The sequence below is a fragment of the Portunus trituberculatus genome, chromosome 9 (genome assembly GCF_017591435.1).
Source record: "Portunus trituberculatus isolate SZX2019 chromosome 9, ASM1759143v1, whole genome shotgun sequence".
In the NCBI taxonomy this organism is placed as follows: domain Eukaryota; kingdom Metazoa; phylum Arthropoda; class Malacostraca; order Decapoda; family Portunidae; genus Portunus; species Portunus trituberculatus.
The window spans coordinates 13260204-13280720 of record NC_059263.1 but is presented as its reverse complement, the minus strand read 5'-3'; the positions used below and the strand labels follow the sequence as shown (position 1 = coordinate 13280720).

The 20517-nt window shown below is 40.7% G+C and overlaps 1 protein-coding gene across 1 annotated transcript in view; it reads left to right on the top strand.

Annotated features, from left to right (window-relative positions):
• LOC123501426 (leucine-rich PPR motif-containing protein, mitochondrial-like) overlaps positions 1 to 20517 on the top strand; it is a 362529-nt gene that overhangs the window by 27313 nt on the left and 314699 nt on the right. The window contains exon 6 of the mRNA XM_045250254.1: positions 1525 to 1756. Within this exon, the coding sequence (XP_045106189.1) occupies positions 1525 to 1756 (232 nt within the window). The remainder of the gene's footprint in view (positions 1 to 1524; positions 1757 to 20517) is intronic.

The window sequence follows — 20517 nt, the reverse complement described above, 5'->3', positions numbered from 1 at the left end:
TGAGAAACAAGCCCTATGAGGAACGACTGGAAGCATTGAATTTATTCAGCTTAACAAAGCGCAGGATAAGAGGGACCTAATCGAAGTTTTCAAAATTTTTCAGGGATATAACATCCTTGATGTAATTAAATATTTTACCATTGATCACTCTACCTTGAGAAGGAATAATGGATTTAAAATTACACCCAAACACTTCAAAACCCACAAGGCAAAACACTTTTTCTTTGACAGAATTGTTAACATTTGGAATAAGCATCCTTCAGAAATAGTAAACAGTACTTCCATTGCATCATTCAAAAACAAAATTGATAAATATTTAAAGAATAACCCCCAACAAGCTCTCTTCTTGTCCGAATAATTAAACATGGTATTAGTATAACAATTATTTTGTATAACTCTTCTTATAGATAGATATGTAGAATTCATCGTATGGTGAATAATAGAATCTCCTTTCATTCTTTCCTGTGAAAATTCCATGTCAGTTTTTCCATACTGCATGGTACTTTTCCAAACTATTTTCCATGCCAGCAAAAGCTGGAGGGAGTGGTGGGTGTGGAGGAGCCTTATCCTGTACTGTCCTGTCTCTCTTATCTGTAGCCAGTTAGAAGTAGTTACTAAACAGCCTCGAAAGGACCAAGAGGTCTGTTGCTGTTTGGCTTTCCTTTGTATTCCTCCTCCTCCTCCTCCTCCTCCTCCTCCTCCTCCTCCTCCTCCTCCTCCTCCTCCTCCTCCTCCTCCTCCTCCTCCTCCTCCTCCTCCTCCTCCTCCTCCTCCTCCTCCTCCTCCTCCTCCTCCTCCTAATTCACACTTCATATTTATCTTAACTAACATCATGAGTTCCCCATTCACTTTTCCATTTAGTACACACAAAATCATAGCATATACTTTTATAGTTCTCCTCATCCAATCAGACTAGTCAGCCATCACCACCCCCTTTTATCTAGAAAGCTAATATATAGAACTGATATTCAGTGAATCTTACATGATAATATATGGTCAAAGTAATCTTAATGTATATAAATCCCCTATCAGTTAGTGGGATCTTTCTGTCTAAGGTGTCTTAGGAACTGCCAGATACTGCCTTGTTGGCAGGAAAAAAGTGAACTGATTGTATGTAAATATGATATTAAGGGCACTAGGCTGACTGGGAAGTGTTGCTATATAGCCACTTAATAATTTAGAGAAAAATGCTCTGAAAGTAATTTGAAATAACAGATGGGTAAAATGCTGTTTACATGAATGATCACCATACCTCAAAACAGGACAGTGTGTGCTTACATGAACGATCATCGTCAGTTAAGGATTAATATATATAGCTTTGGATACTTTAGTGTAAGCAGAGTAGGTGGAGGTTGTGGCTTTTGCTGCACAGTAAAAGAGTAGTCGTGTGTGCAGAAAGTGTCTGTGGTAAAGGATTGTCAGCTACAAAGGTCCATCAAGTCTGCACTGTACTGAACCACAATTCAAGCATGAAGATGTTGTGTAGTAATAGATACCCCTCGCTAAACCTTCTCTTTCTTTCAGTGACCTGGAGAGTGCCTGGGCTGTACTAGATGTGATGCACAGTTCTGGTCTGGAACCTACCTCTGATTCCTATGCTGCCCTCCTGATAGCCCATGCAGAGGCTGGTGATGCTGAAGGACTGAGCCGCACCTTGAGGGAGTGTGAAGCAGCTGAGTTGACCATGCATGACCATGACCTGCTGGAGGCTGTGTATTCCTTGGCCACACACGGCCACCATGTCCTTGTAGCACAAGTATGTGTGTTCCTCCATTACTTGATTTATTCATAAAATGGTTTCATAGATTAGCATGTACTTAAAAAGCATGAAATGGCTGGCATTATTGTACCAATTCATATATATTTTTTTAATGCAAGAGGGAAATTAGTCAAGGGCAACAAAACATTAAAAAAGAAGGCCCACTTTAATGCAAGTTCCTTGAAAGATTTGTAAGGAATTAGCCAAAAGACAGGGAAAAGTACGAGTATCTTGAAACCTCTCTCTCAAAAGAAGTCAATTTGTAAGGACATGGAAATACAGAAGCAGGTAAAGAGTTCCAGAGTTTATCAGAGAAAGGTTTGAATGATTGAGAGTACTGGTTAACTCTTGTATTAGAGTGTTAGACAGAATAGGGCTGAGAGGAAGAAGAAAGCCTTGTGCATCAAGGTTGCAGGAGGGGAGGCATGCAGCTAGCAAGATCAGTAAAGCAGTTAGCATGAAAATAACAGTAAAAGATGGAAAAAAAATGCAATATTTTGGCAGTGAGAAAGAGGTTGAAGACAATCAGTCAGAGGAGGAGAGTTGAGACAAAAAGCTTTTGATTCCACCTTAATGAAACTGTTTGAATGGAACCCTCCCAAAAATGCAAAGAGTACTCCATACAAGGACAGAGAACACCCTCGTACAGAGTTAACAGTTGGAGAGACGAGAAAAACTGGTGAAAACTCCTCAGAATGCCTAACTTCATAGAAGCTGTTTTAGCAAGGGATGAGTTGTGAAATTTCCTGTTAGGATTATGAGTAAAGGACAGACCAAGGATATTCAGTGTAAAAGAGAGAGACAATTGAGTGTCATTGAAGAAGAGGGGATAGTTGTCTGGAAGGTTGTGCTGAGTTGATAGATGGAGGAATTGAGTTTTTGAAGCATTGAATACTACTAATTTTTCTGTGCCCCAATCAGAAATCTTAGAAATATCAAAAGTCAGGCATTCTGTGGCATCCCTGCATGATCTGTTGATTCCTGAAGGTTGGTCGTCTCTGAAAGGACTTGGACAGATTAAGGATATTCAGTGTAGAAGAGGGAGACAGTTGAGTGTCATTCAAGAAGAGGAGATAGTTGTCTGGAAGGTTGTGTCAGGTTGATAGATGGAGGAATTGAATTTTTGAGGCATTGAAATTTTAGAAAGATCAGAAGTCAGGTGTTCTGTGGTGTCCCTGCGTGATCTGTTGACCTCCTGAAGGGTTGGTTGTCTCTGAAAGGATGTGGAAAGATGTAGGGTGGTATCATCAGCGTAGGGGTGGATAAGGCAAGAAGTTTGGTTAAGAAGGTCGTTAATGAATAATAGAAAGAGTGAGTGACAGGACTGACAGACAGGAGAAGAACAGTGGCTGTCTAGCACGGCTGCAATAGAACGGTTGGAAAGGAAACTTGAGTTAAAGTTGCAGAGAAAAGGATAAAAACTGTAGGAGGGCAGTTTTGAAATCAAAGCTTTGTGCCAAACTCTATCAAAAGCTTTTGATATGTCTAACACGACAGCAAAATTTTCACTGAAATCTCTAAAAGAGTATGACCAAAACTCAATAAGGAAAGTCAGATCACCAGTAGAGCGACCTTGATGGAAGCCATGCTGGTGATCAGACAGAAGATTGTGAAATGACATGTTTAACCTTTTCAGGGCGCAAATGGGTTTTTGGGTCATGTCTGTGAGACGCAAATTCGGCCGAAAAATTGAGGTTTGCAAAAATGGAAACAATCAATATTCTCATGCATAATAGAGTGTTGCACATCTCCTGTAAAAAATTTAGGTCCCTACTCACCCTGGAAAGTGGTACAATAATGATGGGAAGTTGGCTTTCTGGTGGTATGTTGTGTGCTGGTTAGTATTGCCATCATAGCGGGTGGTTATTTTCTGCCGCAGCTTGTGCACGTGTTTTCACTAAATTACACTGAATTTTCTGCCTGATTTAAACTGCAGTTGCTCAGAACTGCTCCAGAATGTGCTAGGGTAATTATTTTTCACACCTGTGCATACATTATGCCCACACAAATAATATAGAATACATTTTCAGAGTGTTTTCTTGATGTACATACTATCATGAGTGAGGATACGCATGCCCATATATGGTAATATACGAAATACGCAATATACTACCAATAAACGAATAATATCTGGCATATCTGCTCTCTAACAACAAGATTCGATCATTACTCTTGTTATTTCTATAAATAAATGCACAAATAGCCACTAGCGATGTCGTAAAATAATAATAATAATTGTGAAAAAAGGGGCATCTGATACTCTACTGTGTGGATGCCATTGTGATGGCACATCCCATCAGTCGAGGGAGGATGGGAGAATGTCATCTGGCAACTAGCAGCAGTCAGGAGGTGCGCGGTTTAATTCTGTGACTAGTCAAATATGGGACCACGATCGTGGACAGGAGGCATTTCCCTCAAAGCCGTGATCGTGGTCTGGAGCACTGAAAGGGTTAATAATCTTCCTATTGAGGGTAGATTAAAAACTTAAGACGAGCAAGAGATTAAAACTATAGGGCGGTACTTTAAGGGATTAGAACAGTCACCTGAATGTAGGCAAACTTCCGGTAAGAAGGAAAGGTAGAAGTCGATAGACATAGTTGAAAGAGTTTGGCCAGGCAAGGTGCAAGCACGGAAGAAGAGTTTTTGAGAACAGTAGGAGGAATCCCATCAGATCCATAAGCCTTCTGAGGGTTTAGGCCAGCGAATGCATGGAAAACATCATTACGAAGAGCTTTGATTGAAGGCATGAAATAGTCAGAAGGATGAGGAGAGGGAGGGACAAGCCCATATTCATTCAAAGTGGAGTTGTTAACAAAGGTTTGAGAGAAGAATTCAGCTTTAGAGACAGCTGTGATGGCAGTATTGCCATAAGGATGAAACAAAGGAGTGAAGGATGAAGAAGCAGTTATTGGAGATGATTTTTGGCCAGATTCCAGAAGTCATGAGGGTAGTTAGAGTTTCAAAGATTATGACATTTTCTGTTTATGAAAGAGTGTTTAGCAAGTTGAAGAACAGACTTGGCGTGATTCTGGGTAGAAGTATAAAGTGCATGAGATTCAGGAGATGGAAGGCTCAAGTACCTTTTGTGGGCAATGTCTATCATGTATAGCACAAGAATAGGTTGTGTTAAGCCAAAGTTTAGAAGGTTTAGGTTGAGAAAACAAATGAAGAGTGTACACCTCCATGCCAGACTATCACTTCTGTTATGCGTTCAATACACAGAGATGGCTCTCTGACACGGAAACAGTAATTATTCCAGGGAAAAATTAGCATAATACCTTCTCAGGTCTCCCCAGCTGGCAGAGGCAAACCACCAGAGGCACCTTCGCTTTGGGGGATCCTGTGGAGGGATTGCAAAAATACGACAAGATACAGAAATGAGATTATGATTTGAGGAGCCCAACAGAGAAGATAGGGTAACAGCATAAGCTGAAGGATTAGAAGCAAGGAAAAGATCTAGAATGTTGGGCGTATCTCCAAGACGGTCAGGAATGTAAGTAGGGTGTTGCACCAGTTGCTCTAGGTCATGGAAGATAGCAAAGTTGAAGGCTGGTTCACCTGGATGGTCATTGAAGGGAAAGGAAAGCCAAAGCTGGTGGTGAACATTGAAATCTCCATGGATGGAGATCTCCGTGAATGGGTAGAGGGACAGAATGTGCTCCACTTTGGAAGTTAAATAGTCAAAGAATTTACTATGGTCAGAGGAGTTAGGGGAGAGATAGACAGCACAGATAAATTTAGTTTAAGAGTGTCTGTTGAGTCTAAGCCAGATGGTGGAAAACTCGGAAGATTCAGGAGTGTGGGAATGAAGGCAAGTTAAATTGTTGCACACATAGATGTAACATCCAGCTTTGGAAACTGAAAATGAGGATAGAGAAAGTAGGAGTGTGTTCTACTTATTGAAAGTTATTGTTGAACCTTGATAACTTGGACCCTGATATCTTGGATTTTTTAATAAGTTGGACTCTAACCAACCTAGGGACTAAAGTCCTACTTGAACTGCCTGCCCATTTTCTATTCACATTATAAAAAATCTAATTACAACAAAAAAAAATGCATTTTTCGAGACCTGAAAACTGTGATCAAAGATACATACTCATCTTGGGGTAAAGTAACAAGTGGAGTGCCACAAAGGTCAGTGTTAGTTCCCATTATGTTTCAGGTACATGTAATTGACATTTAAAATAGGATAAACAGTTATATTAATTTACTTGCTGATGATGCAAAATTGCTAAGATTAGTCAACACTTCAGAGGACTGTTTGCTGCTGCAGGAAGGTATAAACAAAATCTATGAGTGGAATAAAAAGTGGAAATTAGAGTTCAATGCGAAGAAATTTCACGAAATGGAACTAGGAAAGAGTAAGAGAAGACTGCTATGGAACTATTTGATGGGAGAGGAACAAATAATAAAGACTAAAGAGGAAAAAGATCTGGGAGTGATTATACTGGAAAATCTGAATCCTGAAAAACACATAAGTGAGATAGTTAGATTAGCATATAAAATGTTGACTAATATTAGAGTGGCATTTCAATTCATGGAGAAAGATGTGATGAAAAAAATTATCACGAGCATGATTTGTCCTATGCTGAAATATGCAGCAGTGGTGTGGTTACCGAGTTCTATAAAAGATATAAGAAGATTAGAATGGATCCAGAAGATAGCTACAAAGATGGTGCTGGAACTAAAGGACCTAACATATGAAGAAAGGCTGAAGGAAATGGGACTGCTAACCTTATAAGATAAAAGAGAATGAGGAGAGCTAATAACAATATATAAAGTAGTAAATGGCACTGAAAAAGATAGACAAGGAAGACCTGGTGCTGGTGACAGAAGCAGCAAGAAGGACAAGAGGACATACATAAAAGTTAAGGTAAGGCAGTGTGTGAAGTATATTGGAAAATACAATTTTCCACAGGGAGTGGTGGAAAAGTGGAATGCATTGAGAGATGAAGTTGTTAGAGCACATATTGTGTATAGCTTTAACCCTTAACTTCCGGGGATTAAAATATTTTTTCCTGTCTAATGACGGGGAAAAATGGTACACCTAAAAATTGTCAGAACACAGTTTGAATACTGATAATTATTTTCTCTGTGTTATTCTGAATACAATGATGTACTTTCCAGCTCGATATGACGTCTGAGAGTTTAGTTATTGCCTTATCAAAGTTTCCTCCTCCGAGACGGTGTGACCAGTCAAGAGGAAACAGCCCGGAGAGCGACGCCGCTCTCTCTCTCTCTCTCTCTCTCTCTCTCTCTCTCTCTCTCTCTCTCTCTCTCTCTCTCTCTCTCTCTCTCTCTCTCTCTCTCTCTCTCTCTCTCTCTCTCTCTGTGTGTGTGTGTGAGAGAGAGAGAGAGAGAGAGAGAGAGAGAGAGAGGAGGAAGGAAGGACATATTATCACTGATTTCTGAGACACGTGTGTGTGTGTGTGTGTGTGTGTGTGTGTGTGTGTGTGTGTGTGTGTGTGTGTGTGTGTCATATATCACTGATTTCTGAGACACGTGTGTGTGTGTGTGTGTGTGTGTGTGTGTGTGTGTGTGTGTGTGTGTGTGTGTGTGTGTGTGTGTCTCTCTCTCTCTCTCTCTCTCTCTCTCTCTCTCTCTCTCTCTCTCTCTCTCTCTCTCTCTCTCTCTGACAAGTGTTGATGTGTGTAGGCCCGCGTGTGTGACTCAGATGAGTTACCTTCTACTAATTTATTATAATGGTCCAAGAAAGCATCACTGAGAAACGCCATGAAATAGTCACAATTGTGTTGCACAGGAGGGAATTCAGCTGTTATGCCAGGAGACACAGATAAATCAGGCATAACTGGGAAAAAATCATCATTGAATTCCCTCCATTGAAAGACAGGTCGGGGTCTCGCGCCACCTCTGCCACGCCCCCTTGATCGTCTCCCCAGAACGCGAGGAGCACGCGCATGCCTGCGTCTCCTAGAAACACTCTGTGTCCTTGACACATTATCTGGAGTCTGTTCTTCATCATTATTGCCTTCACTGTCACTTATACTGTGTAAGAGTCTCTGTCTCTGTCTGTTCTCCTGAGAAAGCAGGTGAATGATGCTCTACATCCGTGTCCTCACTACTAGTCTCTTCACTTTCCCCAGTTTCTTCTTCTATATATTCACTGTCACTTTCTTCTAGCTCAGAACCACTGCTAAGTAAAAGGGTTCTGCCTTGCTCCATGGTGATTTACAATCTGACCCGATCCTTCGCTGTTATCACTGACCTTTCTACCCAGCGTCACCGGAGTTGCCAAGTGTCGCCCATAAACGGGAAAACAGTTCAGTTACCTCTAAAATTAGGAGCTCTTGTGGAAACACTTGTGTGGTAAAAGATGCCAGATACTTCTACTCACCATCCGCCTCAAGAGAGCGCGAGAGACTTAAAATTACGCCGGAAAAATCTTGATTACTGGGACGAATCCCGTCACTTCGGACGTTCTGACGCAAACGTTTATATACGACCGCCGGAAGTTAAGGGTTAAAGAAAAATTGGATAAATGGAGACATGGAGACAGGACACTATGAACCCCACTTGAAGCATGTACAATACAACTAGGTAAACTAGGTAAATACACACACACACACACACACACACACACACACACACACACACACACACACACACACACACACACACGGTGGCTGTGAACGAACTATAATGATGGGAGATTTTAATTGTAAAGAGGTGTGTTGGGAGGACTGGTCAATGGAAGGATCAGAGACAACATGGGGAAATACACTATTGACACTGGCAATGGAAAATGTGTTAACTCAGTGGGTCAAAGAAGATACTAGGTTTGGAGGAGAGGGAGCATCGTCAAGACTGGACTTGGTCTTTAGTACAGAGCCAATGGTCATTGAGGAGATGAGGGTGGAGTGCCCTTTAGCAAAGAGTGATCATGCAGTTTTGGAGTTCAAGGTGATAGATGAAGAGAAATCTAGAAGAAATGAAGAATATAAAGTGGGAAGATGGAATTATGCCAAGACAGATTTTGGAAACCTAAAGAAATTCTTTCAAGAGACAAATTGGATGAAATTCAAGAGTGCTAAGGAGCAAATGAAAAGTGGAAGGAATTTATAAAAATATACAAAGAAGGTGAGAAAAATTTGTACCAATAAGACAACATAGAGAAGTTGGAAAGCAGGACTGGTTTAACGATAGATGTGAAAAGGCTAGAACAAGAAAAGAGGATGCATGGAAGAGGTGGAGAAGGAAAAGACGGATTAAGCAGTGGGAAAGTTACAAAAGAGCAAGAAATGAATATGTGTTGATTAGAAGAGAAGAAAGAAAGAAACAAGAAAAGGATATAATTGATAAATGTAAAGACCAACCAAGGCTTTTTACAGACATGTGAACAACAACATCAAAAATAGAGAAAGTATTGAAAGTTTAGAAGTAAATGGAGTATGCAGTGAAGATCCCAGGAAATGGCAGAGGCTATGAATGGATGCTTTCGGAAGGTATTCACAAAGGAGACTGCTTTTGACAAACCACTGGTAATGGAACAGAAAGGGATTATGAAGGAGTTTCAAGTAACTGTGGAGGAGATCAAGAATATGATGGGGAGTTTAGAAGTGAGAAAAGCTGTGGGACCTGATGGGGTATCAGGATGGATTTTAAGAGAATGCAGGAGCAACTGGCAGAAAAAGTTTGTGAAGTAATTGATGCCTCATTAAGGGAAGGTGTAGTGCCCCAAGACTGGAAAAGAGCTAACATTGTCCCAATCTATAAATCAGGTAACAAGAGAGACCCATTGAACTATAGACCAGTGTCACTTACAAGTGTGGTAGCTAAGATGTGTGAGAGGGTGGTGAAGAATAGATGGACAGACTTCTTGGAGAAAAATGACATACTTTGTGAGTGTCAATTTGGTTTTAGAAAAGGGCGTTCATGCACGACAAACCTGATATGTTACTATTCGAGGGTGATAGATGTAATACAGGAAAGAGATGGTTGGGCTGATGGAATATATCTGGATTTAAAAAAGGCCTTTGATAAGGTACCACACCGGAGACTGATCTGGAAACTTGAAATGGTAGGAGGAGTGCATGGCAGTTTACTAAAATGGATGGAAGACTTTTGGTAGGAAGAGAAATGAGAACAATAATTAAGGACAGACCATCAGAATGGGGCTTGGTGGAGAGTGGAGTTCCACAGGGATCAGTGTTGGCACCAGTAATGTTCGCGGTCTACATAAATGACATGGTGGATGGGGTGTCCAGTTATGTGAGCCTATTTGCAGACGATGCAAAATTGTTAAGAAAAGTGAGATGTGACAAAGATTGCGAACTACTCCAGGAAGACTTGGACAGAATATGGAAATGGAGCTGTACATGGCAAATGGAGTTCAACACGACAAAATGCAAGAAAATAGAGTTTGGCAAGAGTGAAAGAAGAATCAGGAGTATGTACAAGATAGGAAATGAAGACATAAAACCAGTCATGAAGAAAAAGACCTTGGGGTGACAATTACCAATGACCTATCGCCAGAGAGACATATAAACAAAATAATTGGAGAAGTATTGAACTTATTGAGGAACATAAGAGTGGCGTCAGATATTTAGATGAAGAAATGATGAAGAAAATAATTACTGCAATGATAAGACCGAGGCTTGAATATGCAACAATACAGTGGGCTCGAACTTAAAGAAACACATAAGGAAACTAGAGAAAGTACAGAGGGCTGCAACAAAAATGGTGCCTGACTTAAGAGATTTGACTTATGAAGACAGACTGAAAAGAATGCAACTTCCGACCCTGGAAAACAGAAGAGAAAGGGAGACCTGATAGCAATATACAGAGTGATGATTGGCATGGAAAAATGGATAGGGAAGATCTGTGTATGTGGAATGAAAGAATGTCGAGAGGGCATGGGAAAAAATTAAAAATGGCCACTTATAGGAGAGATGTGAAAAAATATAGCTTCCCTCATAGAAGGGTGGAAGCATGGAATAGTTTAGACGTGGAAGTGGTCAACGCAAGGAATATTCATGATTTTAAGAAAAAGCTGGACATTAATAGATATGGAGACGGGACAACACGAGCATAGCTCTTTTCCCGTATGTTACAATTAGGTAAATACAATTAGGTAAATACACACAACACACACACGGACGGTAGCTCAGTGGTTAGAGCGCTGACTTCACAAGCCAGAGGACTGGAGTTCGATTCCCCGGCCGGGTGGAGATATTTGGGTGTGTCTCCTTCACGTAGCCCTGTTCACCTAGCAGTGAGTAGGTACGGGATGTAAATCGAGGAGTTGTGACCTTGTTGTCCCTGTGTGTGGTGTGTGCCTGGTCTCAGGCCTATCCGAAGATCGGAAATAATGAGCTCTGAGCTCGTTCCGTAGGGTAACGTCTGGCTGTCTCGTCAGAGACTGCAGCAGATCAAACAGTGAAACACACACACCATTGAAAGGTTAAAAGGAGAGCAAGGGATAGTAGATGACCCTAAGAATATTGCGGAATTGCTAAATAATAGGTTTCAACAAGTATTTACTAAAGAAACAATGTTTATAAAGCCTCAGAATGTAGAAAGAAATGTGCACATGGATGACATTAAGATACCTAAAAAGGAGTTATATAAAATGTTGGAGGAACTTAAAGATGATAAAGCTATGGGACCAGATGAAGTTTCAGGAAAATTATTGAAGGAATATAGAGAAGAATTGATAGATCCATTATACCTGCCGCCCGGTGGAATACTCCAGGAGATGTACTTACGGGGATGTAGGCAGTGCTGCAGACTGAGTGATTCCCCGTGTCCTCTCTTCCCGGTTCCCTTTGTGGTCTCATTTATACAATTGAGCAGCTGCAGCCTGCCCTCTAAAGACAACTTCTACTACTTCCTACACTACACTACAACACCTTACACTTTTACACTCTCTTCAAATCAAAATTTAATAATGGCTTCACCACGCCCTGCCTCGGAGTCCCCTCTGGGAGGGACCATAAATGTCCCCAGGTCGGACTGCCCTCTGCTGTCGACCTTGGGTGTCTTGACACTTCATCTAATACTTTCACTATCAATTTCTGCAACATTCGTGGCCTTCGTTCTAATTTTCAATCTGTGGAACACCACCTCTCCTCTACTAAACCTCATCTTCTCTTCCTAACCGAAACACAGTTGTCTGTGACTACTGACAGCAGCCCTTTTCTGTTCCCTCCTACTTGCTCTATCCTCATTTTCAATCCAAAGCTGGATGTTGCGCATACGTGCGTAACGACACCACTTGCTCGTGCCCACAATCTTGAATCTTCAGAATTTTCTACCATCTGGCTAAGACTTCAATGTCACTCTCTAACTAAATTCATCTGTGCTGTATACCTCTCACCTAATTCCTCTGACTATGTAAAATTCTTTGACTATTTGACTTCCAAGGTGGAGCACATCTTATCTCACTTTCCTTTGCTGAGATCTCCATTTTAGGGATTTCAATGTTCACCACCAGCTTTGGCTTTCATCTTCTTTCACTGACCAACCTGGTGAACAAACCTTCAACTTTGCTATCCTTCATGACCTAGAGCAGCTAGTGCAGTTCCCTACCCGTATTCCTGACCGCCTTGGAGACACGCCCAACATTCTTGATCTTTTCCTAACCTCCAACCCTTCTGCTTACTCTGTTAAACTTTCCTCTCCGTTGGGCTCCTCCGACCACAATCTAATTTCCGTTACCTGTTCTATCACTCCAGTGCAGCCTCAGGACCCGCCTAAGCGGAGGTGCTTCTGGCATTTTAACTCTGCTAAGTGGGAGGAACTAAGGCAGTACTATTCTGATTTCCTTGGGATGATTATTGTTTTCATGTCAGAGATCCTTCTCTTTGTGCCGAGCGCATAACAGAGGTGATTATCTCTGGCATGGAGCTATACATTCCTCATACTTTCTCTAACCCTAAAGCTAAAAAGCCTTGGTTTAACTCTGCTTGTTCTCGTGCTGTCAATGATAGAGAGGCGGCTCACAAACGGTTCCGTAGCCATCCAACTGCTGAAACTCATGCCCTATATATTTCTGCCCGTAATCATGCCAAATCTATTCTCCAACTTACTAAAACTCTTTCATCAATAGAAAATGTCAAAGTCTTTCCAATTCTAACTCCTCTCGAGATTTCTGGCATCTAGCCAATAATATCTCTAACAACTTTACTTCTTCGTCTTTCCTCCTTTACTTCATCCAGATGGCTCTACAGCTGTCTCTTCTTTTCTAAAGCTGAACTCTTCGCTCAAACCTTTGCTACCAACTCAACTTTGGATGATTCTGGGCATATTCCTCCTACTCCTCCACCCTCTGACTACTTCATCCCTAAAATTAAAATTCTTTATAAAGACGTTTTCCTGGCCCTCTCTGGCCTTGATTCTCGGAAGGCTTACGGTCCGGATGGAGTCCCTCCTGTTGTTCTCAAAACTGTGCTTCCGAACTCGCTCACTGCCTGGTCAAACTCTTTCATCTGTGTCTCTACTTCTATTTATCCTTCTTGCTGGAAGTTTGCTCACATTCAACCTGTCCCTAAAAAGGTGACCACTCCAATCCTTCTAACTACCGCCCTATAGCTTTGATTTCCTGCCTTTCTAAAGCCTTTGAGTCTATCCTTAATAGGAAGATAATGAGGCATCTATCAGCTCACAACCTTCTCTCTGATTGCCAGTATGGTTTCCGTAAAGGCAGATCTACTGGTGATCTTCTTACTTTCCTAACTGAATCTTGGTCATCCTCTTTAGGGACTTCGGTGAAACCTTTGCTGTCGGCCTTGACATATCGAAAGCCTTCGATAGAGTCTGGCACAAATCTTTAATTTCTAAACTACCCTCCTACGGATTCTATCCTTCTCTCTGTACCTTCATCTCCAGTTTCCTTTCCGATCGTTCTATTGCTGCTGTAGTAGACGGTCACTGTTCTTCCCTAAAACTATCAACAGTGGTGTTCCACAGGGTTCTGTCCTATCACCCACTCTCTTTCTATTATTCATCAATGATCTCCTAAATCTGACTCAATGCCCTATCCACTCCTATGCTGATGATACCACCTTGCATTATTCAACAGCGTTCAACAGACGCCCAACCCAACAACAATTAAATGACTCAAGGCGAGATGCTATAGGACGCCTAACTTCTGATCTTTCACTTGTTTCTGATTGGGGCAGAGAAAACCTGGTTTTGTTCAATGCCTCAAAACTCAATTTCTACAACTATCTACTCGACATAACCTTCCAGACAACTATCCTCTCTTCTTCAATAACACTCAACTTCCCTCTCCTCTACATTAAACACACTCGGTCTATCCTTCACTAAAAATCTAAACTGGAAATTTCACATCTCTACTCTTGCTAAATCAGCTTCCAAGAAGTTAGGTGTCCTGTGGCGTCTTCGTCCATTTTTCTCCCTCCCAGCTGCTTGCTCTGTACAGGGCCTTATCCGCCCGTGTATGGAGTATGGCTCTCATGTCTGGGGATCCACACACAGCTTTACTAAACAAGGTGGAATCTAAAGCTTTTCGTCTTATCAACTCTTCTCCTCTAACTGACTGTCTTGATTCTTTAAGTCACCGCCGCAATGTTGCATCTTTATCTGTCTTCTACCGCTGTTTTCATGCTGTCTGCTCTTCTGAACTTGCTAACTGCTTGCCTTCCCCCTCCTGCGGCCTCGCTGCACAAGACTCTCTACTTCTTCTCATCCCTATTCTGTCCATCTTCCTAATGCAAGAGTTAACCAGTATCTTCACTCCTTCATTCCCTACACTGGTAAACTCTGGAACTCTCTACCTGTGTCTGTATTTCCACCTGCCTATGACTTAAACTCTTTCAAAAGAGGAGTGTCAAGACACCTCTTACGTTAACTGGACCCTCCTTTTAGATTTTTTTGTTTTTTCTCTTTCTCCTACTTTCCTCTTCACAGGGCCTGGCAACCAGCGGGATTTTTTTTTTTCTCCAACACTTTGTTTTCCCTTGGCCAGTGCCCTTGTAATGTAAAAAAAAAAAAAAAAAAAAAAAAAAAATGATATTATAAGGTGCTTATTAGAAACGGGGGAAGTACCGGTAGAGTGGAAAAGAGCTGAAGTGGTGCCCATTTATAAGGGAGGCAGTAAGGAAGAGCCTCTTAACTATAGACCTGTGTCTTTAACAAGTATGGTCGGTAAGATTTGTGAGAGGGTGATAAAGAAATATTGGATACGGTTCCTGGAGGATCATAAGTTATTATCGGATCATCAATTTGGCTTTAGGAAAGGGAGCTCATGTGTAACAAATCTACTGAGCTTTTATTCGAGAGTGGTTGACAAAATACAAGAGAGAGAGGGATGGATGGACTGTGTATATTTGGATTTAAAAAAAGCTTTTGACAAAGTACCGCACATGAGACTGCTATGGAAATTAGAAATTTATGGAGGACTGAAAGGAAAAGTGTTAAAGTGGATGGAAAACTACTTGAGATGGAGGGAGATGAGAACGGTAATAAGGGATGCAAAGTCGGACTGGTTGGTGGTGGAGAGTGGAGTCCCACAAGGTTCAGTGCTGGCACTGATACTTTTCCTTGTCTATATTAATGATATGCCAGAGGGAGTAAACAGTTATATTTATTTGTTTGCGGATGATGCGAAGTTGTGTAGGTGTGTGAAGAGTGAAGAAGATTGTGAAATTTTACAGGCAGATCTGGATAGAATTTGGGAATGGAGCAAGAGGTGGGAGATGGAATTTAATCTGAGCAAAAGTCATGTGATGGAGATGGGGAAGAGTAGAAGACGGCCAAGAGGGTCATATAAGATGGGTGAAGGAGTAGTGTTGAAAAAGGTGAAAAAGGAAAAGGATTTAGGAGTGATAATACAAGACCATGGGCAGTTTGAGGCTCATATTGACAAGATGTTTGGAGAAACATAATTTGATTAGAGATATTGGATTAGCCTTTCATTATATGGATAAAGATATTATGAAGAAATTAATTAGTACGGTAATTAGACCAAGATTGGAATATGCTGGGGTGGTTTGGTCCCTTTATAAAAAGAAGCATATAAGGAAGTTGGAGAGATTGCAGAGAATGGCAACAAAAATGATTCCGGAATTGGCAGAAATGACCTATGAGGAGAGATTAAAAGAAATGAATTTGCTTACCTTGGAACAAAGAAGAGAAAGAGGAGATTTAATACAGGTTTATAAACTGTTGAACGGTCTGGATGAAGTGGATAATGAGCAAATGATGTTGAGAGAGGAAAATTTAAATAGAACTACGAGATCGCATAGTAAAAAGATAGCCAAGGGAATATGCTTGAAGGATGTAAAGAAATATAGTTTCCCACAAAGATGTGTGGAGGTGTGGAATAGTTTGAGTGAGGAGGTGGTGTCAGCAAGGAGTGTGCATAGTTTTAAAGCAGGGGCAGGCAACCTTTTTAGAGTGAGTGCCAGATGAGACTCTTGGAAGGAGGTCGCGGGCCGGAGTGAAAAACGAAATCTCAGACAAATGCATGGAATACTATAGTAATAAAAGAAAACATATGCACACACGACTACTACTACAACTACTACTACTACTAATAATAATAATCATAATAATAATAATAATAATAATGAAATGTAAAGTAATTCAATAGTATAATTTATTCATTTAAAAACTTAAAATTTATTAGAGTTTCTTCTCTACTTTTAGTGGGAGGTCCACGGGCCGGATTGCATTAATAAAGCCTAGCAGGGTGGCGGGAGAAAGCCTTCGGATGTGGCCCACGGGCCGGAGGTTGCCCGCCCCTGTTTTAAAGGAAGGTTGGATGTGTGTAGATATGGAGACGGGGCCACACGAGTATGATACCCAGGCCCTGTAAAATTACAACTAGGTGAATACAACTAGGTGAATACACACACACACATACACACACACAAAATCTGGATATTGTATGCCTGGCTGAAACATAACTAAATGAGGCAATCAAAATAAACTTGAATAATAGGTATAATGTATGGAGAAGAGACAGAGTGGGTAAAGGAGGAGGAGGAGTCATGATAATGTTAAGGAAGGAGATAGTGATAAACCAAGTGGAATGTGGGAAGGAAAAGCATAAGTATTGTATGTTAAGATGCATATTAATAAAAAAGAGTTAACAATCAATGTAACATATGTGCCACCAAAAACAAATTCATGAACCAATCAAGAATATAAAGACATGATAGATGACACAATAAGGAGTCTAACGAGAATCGTTAAAGAAGGAAAAAAGTGATATTAATAGGAGATTTCAACTGTAAAGAAGTGGACTGGGAAAATTATGAAAGTGGTATAGGGGAGAAAGATTCTTGAACCTAATGATAGACAATATGATGGATCAGAGAGTAAAGGAATGCACAAGATTCAGAGGAAACGATGAGCCGGCGAGATTGGACCTAGTTTTTACAAGGGGTATACAAATGAATGATGATATAAGATATAAGTGCCCATTGGGAAAGAGTGACCATGTAATATTAGAAATGGATATAGAAGAGGGAAAGGAAGATAGAGACGATTCATACAAAGGAGACCGATTAAATTACAGAAAGGCTGATATTGAAAATCTCAAGAACTATTTTAAACACGTAAACTGGGAGGAGATGGAAAACTCAGAGATGATGCAAGAGAAGTATAACTTATTTTTGGAAATATACAAAACAGGAGTCAGGAATATGTCCCAAATATAGACCTAAAGAAGAAGGAAAGAAAGATTGGTTTAATGCAAGGTGTGCTAGGGCAAAGGAGAAAAGAGATGGAGCATGGAAAAGTGGAGGAGAAATAGAAATCCAGCAAATAAGGAAAACTTGAAGGCAGCAAGAAATGAATATGTTAAGGTGAGGAAGGAAGAGGAAAAGAACTTTGAAAAGGACATTGTCGAAAAATGTAAGGAGCAACCAAAATTGTTCTACAGATTCATAAATGGAAAAATTAGGCAAAAGAAACAATAGAAAGGTTAAAAGGAGAGAATGGGATGGTGGAAGACCCAAAAGTATGGCAGAACTATTAAATAATAAATTCCAGGAGGTCTTTACTAAGGAATCCAAATTTGAAAGGCCACAGGGTAATAGAGAGACAGTCTATATGAAAGAGATTAAAGTAACCAAGCTTGAAATAAAAGAGTTAATGAAGGAACTGGATGAAGAGAAGGCAATGGGACCAGATGAAGTCTCAGGCAGAATACTGAAAGAATGTAGGGAAGAACTAGCAAGTCCTATATACAACATCATAAAATGCTCAATAGAAAATGGAACAGTACCAGTAGAATGGAAAAGAGCTGAGGTGGTCCCCATATATAAGAGCAGAAAGAAGGAAGAACCTTTAAATTACAGACCGGTATCACTAACTAGTGTTGTAATATGCAAGATGTGTGAAAGAATAATAAAGAAACAGTGGATCGAGTTCCTTGAAGACAACAAATTAATATCAAATAGCCAATTTGGTTGTAGAAAAAGATTGTTGTGTGTAACTAATTTATTGAGTTTCTATTCTAGAATAGTTGATAGAGTACAAGAGAGAGAGGGATGGGTTGTGTGTATTTATTTGGATTTAAAAAAGGCGTTTGACAAAGTGCCACATGCAAGATTACTATGGAAGTTAGAGGAGAAGGGTGGCTTAAAAGGAAGCACATTGAGATGGAGAGAAAATTATTTGAGGGGGAGAGAAATAAGGATGGTAGTTAAAGATATGAAGTCCAAGTGGAGAGCAGTAGAAAGCAGAGTGCCACAGGGGTCAGTATTGGCACCAATTCTTTTCCTCATTTATGTTAATGACATGCCAGTAGGTGTGAACAGCTGCATAAATCTGTTTGCAGATGATACAAAACTGTGCAGAGTTATAAAGCAAAAAGAGGGTTGTGAAATACTGCAAGAAGACCTAAATAAGATCTGGAAATGGAGTAAAAAGTGAGAAATGGAATTCAATGTGAACAAAAGCCATGTCATGGAAATGGGAAAGAGTGAAAGATGACCCGTGGGAATCTATAAGATGGGATATGGAGTAGAACTGGAGAAAGTAAAAAAGGAAAAGGGCTTAGGAGTGACGATGGAAGAAAACAATCAACCAGTATGCCATATTGATAGAATTTTTAGAGAAACATATAATTTGCTGAGGAATATTGGAGTAGCATTTCACTACATGGACAAAGAAATGATGAAGAAATTGATAAGTACTATAATAAGACCCAGATTGGAATATGCAGGAGTAGTGTGGACCCTCATAAAAGAAACACATAAGGAAGTTGGAGAGACTACAAAAATGGCTACAAGAATGGTTCCAGAATTTGAAGGATGACATATGAGGAGAGACTAAAGGCTATGGATCTACCAACCCTGGAACAAAGAAGGGAGAGAGGAGATCTTTTACAAGTTTATAAATTGATCAACGGAATGGATCAAGTGGATAATGAGAAACTGATCCTGAGAGAAGAATATGACATCCGAAGCACAAGATCGCATAGTAAAAAGCTGAGAAAAGGAAGATGTCTGAGAGATGTTTAAAAATATAGTTTCCCGCAAAGATGTATTGAGATGTGGAGTAGGCAGTAGTCACCTGCCGCCCGGTGGAATACTCCAGGAGAGGTACTTACGGGGATGTAGGCAGTGCTGCAGATTGAGTGATTCCCCGTGTCCTCTCTTCCCGGTTCCCTTTGTGGTCTCATTTATACAATTGAGCAGCTGCAGCCTGCCCTCTAAACTAAACTTTACTTCTTCGTCTTTCCCTCCTTTACTTCATCCAGATGGCTCTACAGCTGTCTCTTCTTTTTCTAAAGCTGAACTCTTCGCTCAAACCTTTGCTACCAACTCAACTTTGGATGATTCTGGGCATATTCCTCCTACTCCTCCACCCTCTGACTACTTCATCCCTAAAATTAAAATTCTTTATAAAGACGTTTTCCTGGCCCTCTCTGGCCTTGATTCTCGGAAGGCTTACGGTCCGGATGGAGTCCCTCCTGTTGTTCTCAAAAACTGTGCTTCCGAACTCGCTCACTGCCTGGTCAAACTCTTTCATCTGTGTCTCTACTTCTATTTATCCTTCTTGCTGGAAGTTTGCTCACATTCAACCTGTCCCTAAAAAAGGTGACCACTCCAATCCTTCTAACTACCGCCCTATAGCTTTGATTTCCTGCCTTTCTAAAGCCTTTGAGTCTATCCTTAATAGGAAGATAATGAGGCATCTATCAGCTCACAACCTTCTCTCTGATTGCCAGTATGGTTTCCGTAAAGGCAGATCTACTGGTGATCTTCTTACTTTCCTAACTGAATCTTGGTCATCCTCTTTAGGGACTTGGTGAAACCTTTGCTGTCGGCCTTGACATATCGAAAGCCTTCGATAGAGTCTGGCACAAATCTTTAATTTCTAAACTACCCTCCCACGGATTCTATCCTTCTCTCTGTACCTTCATCTCCAGTTTCCTTTCCGATCGTTCTATTGCTGCTGTAGTAGACGGTCACTGTTCTTCCCTAAAACTATCAACAGTGGTGTTCCACAGGGTTCTGTCCTATCACCCACTCTCTTTCTATTATTCATCAATGATCTCCTAAATCTGACTCAATGCCCTATCCACTCCTATGCTGATGATACCACCCTGCATTATTCAACAGCGTTCAACAGACGCCCAACCCAACAACAATTAAATGACTCAAGGCGAGATGCTATAGGACGCCTAACTTCTGATCTTTCACTTGTTTCTGATTGGGGCAGAGAAAACCTGGTTTTGTTCAATGCCTCAAAAACTCAATTTCTACAACTATCTACTCGACATAACCTTCCAGACAACTATCCTCTCTTCTTCAATAACA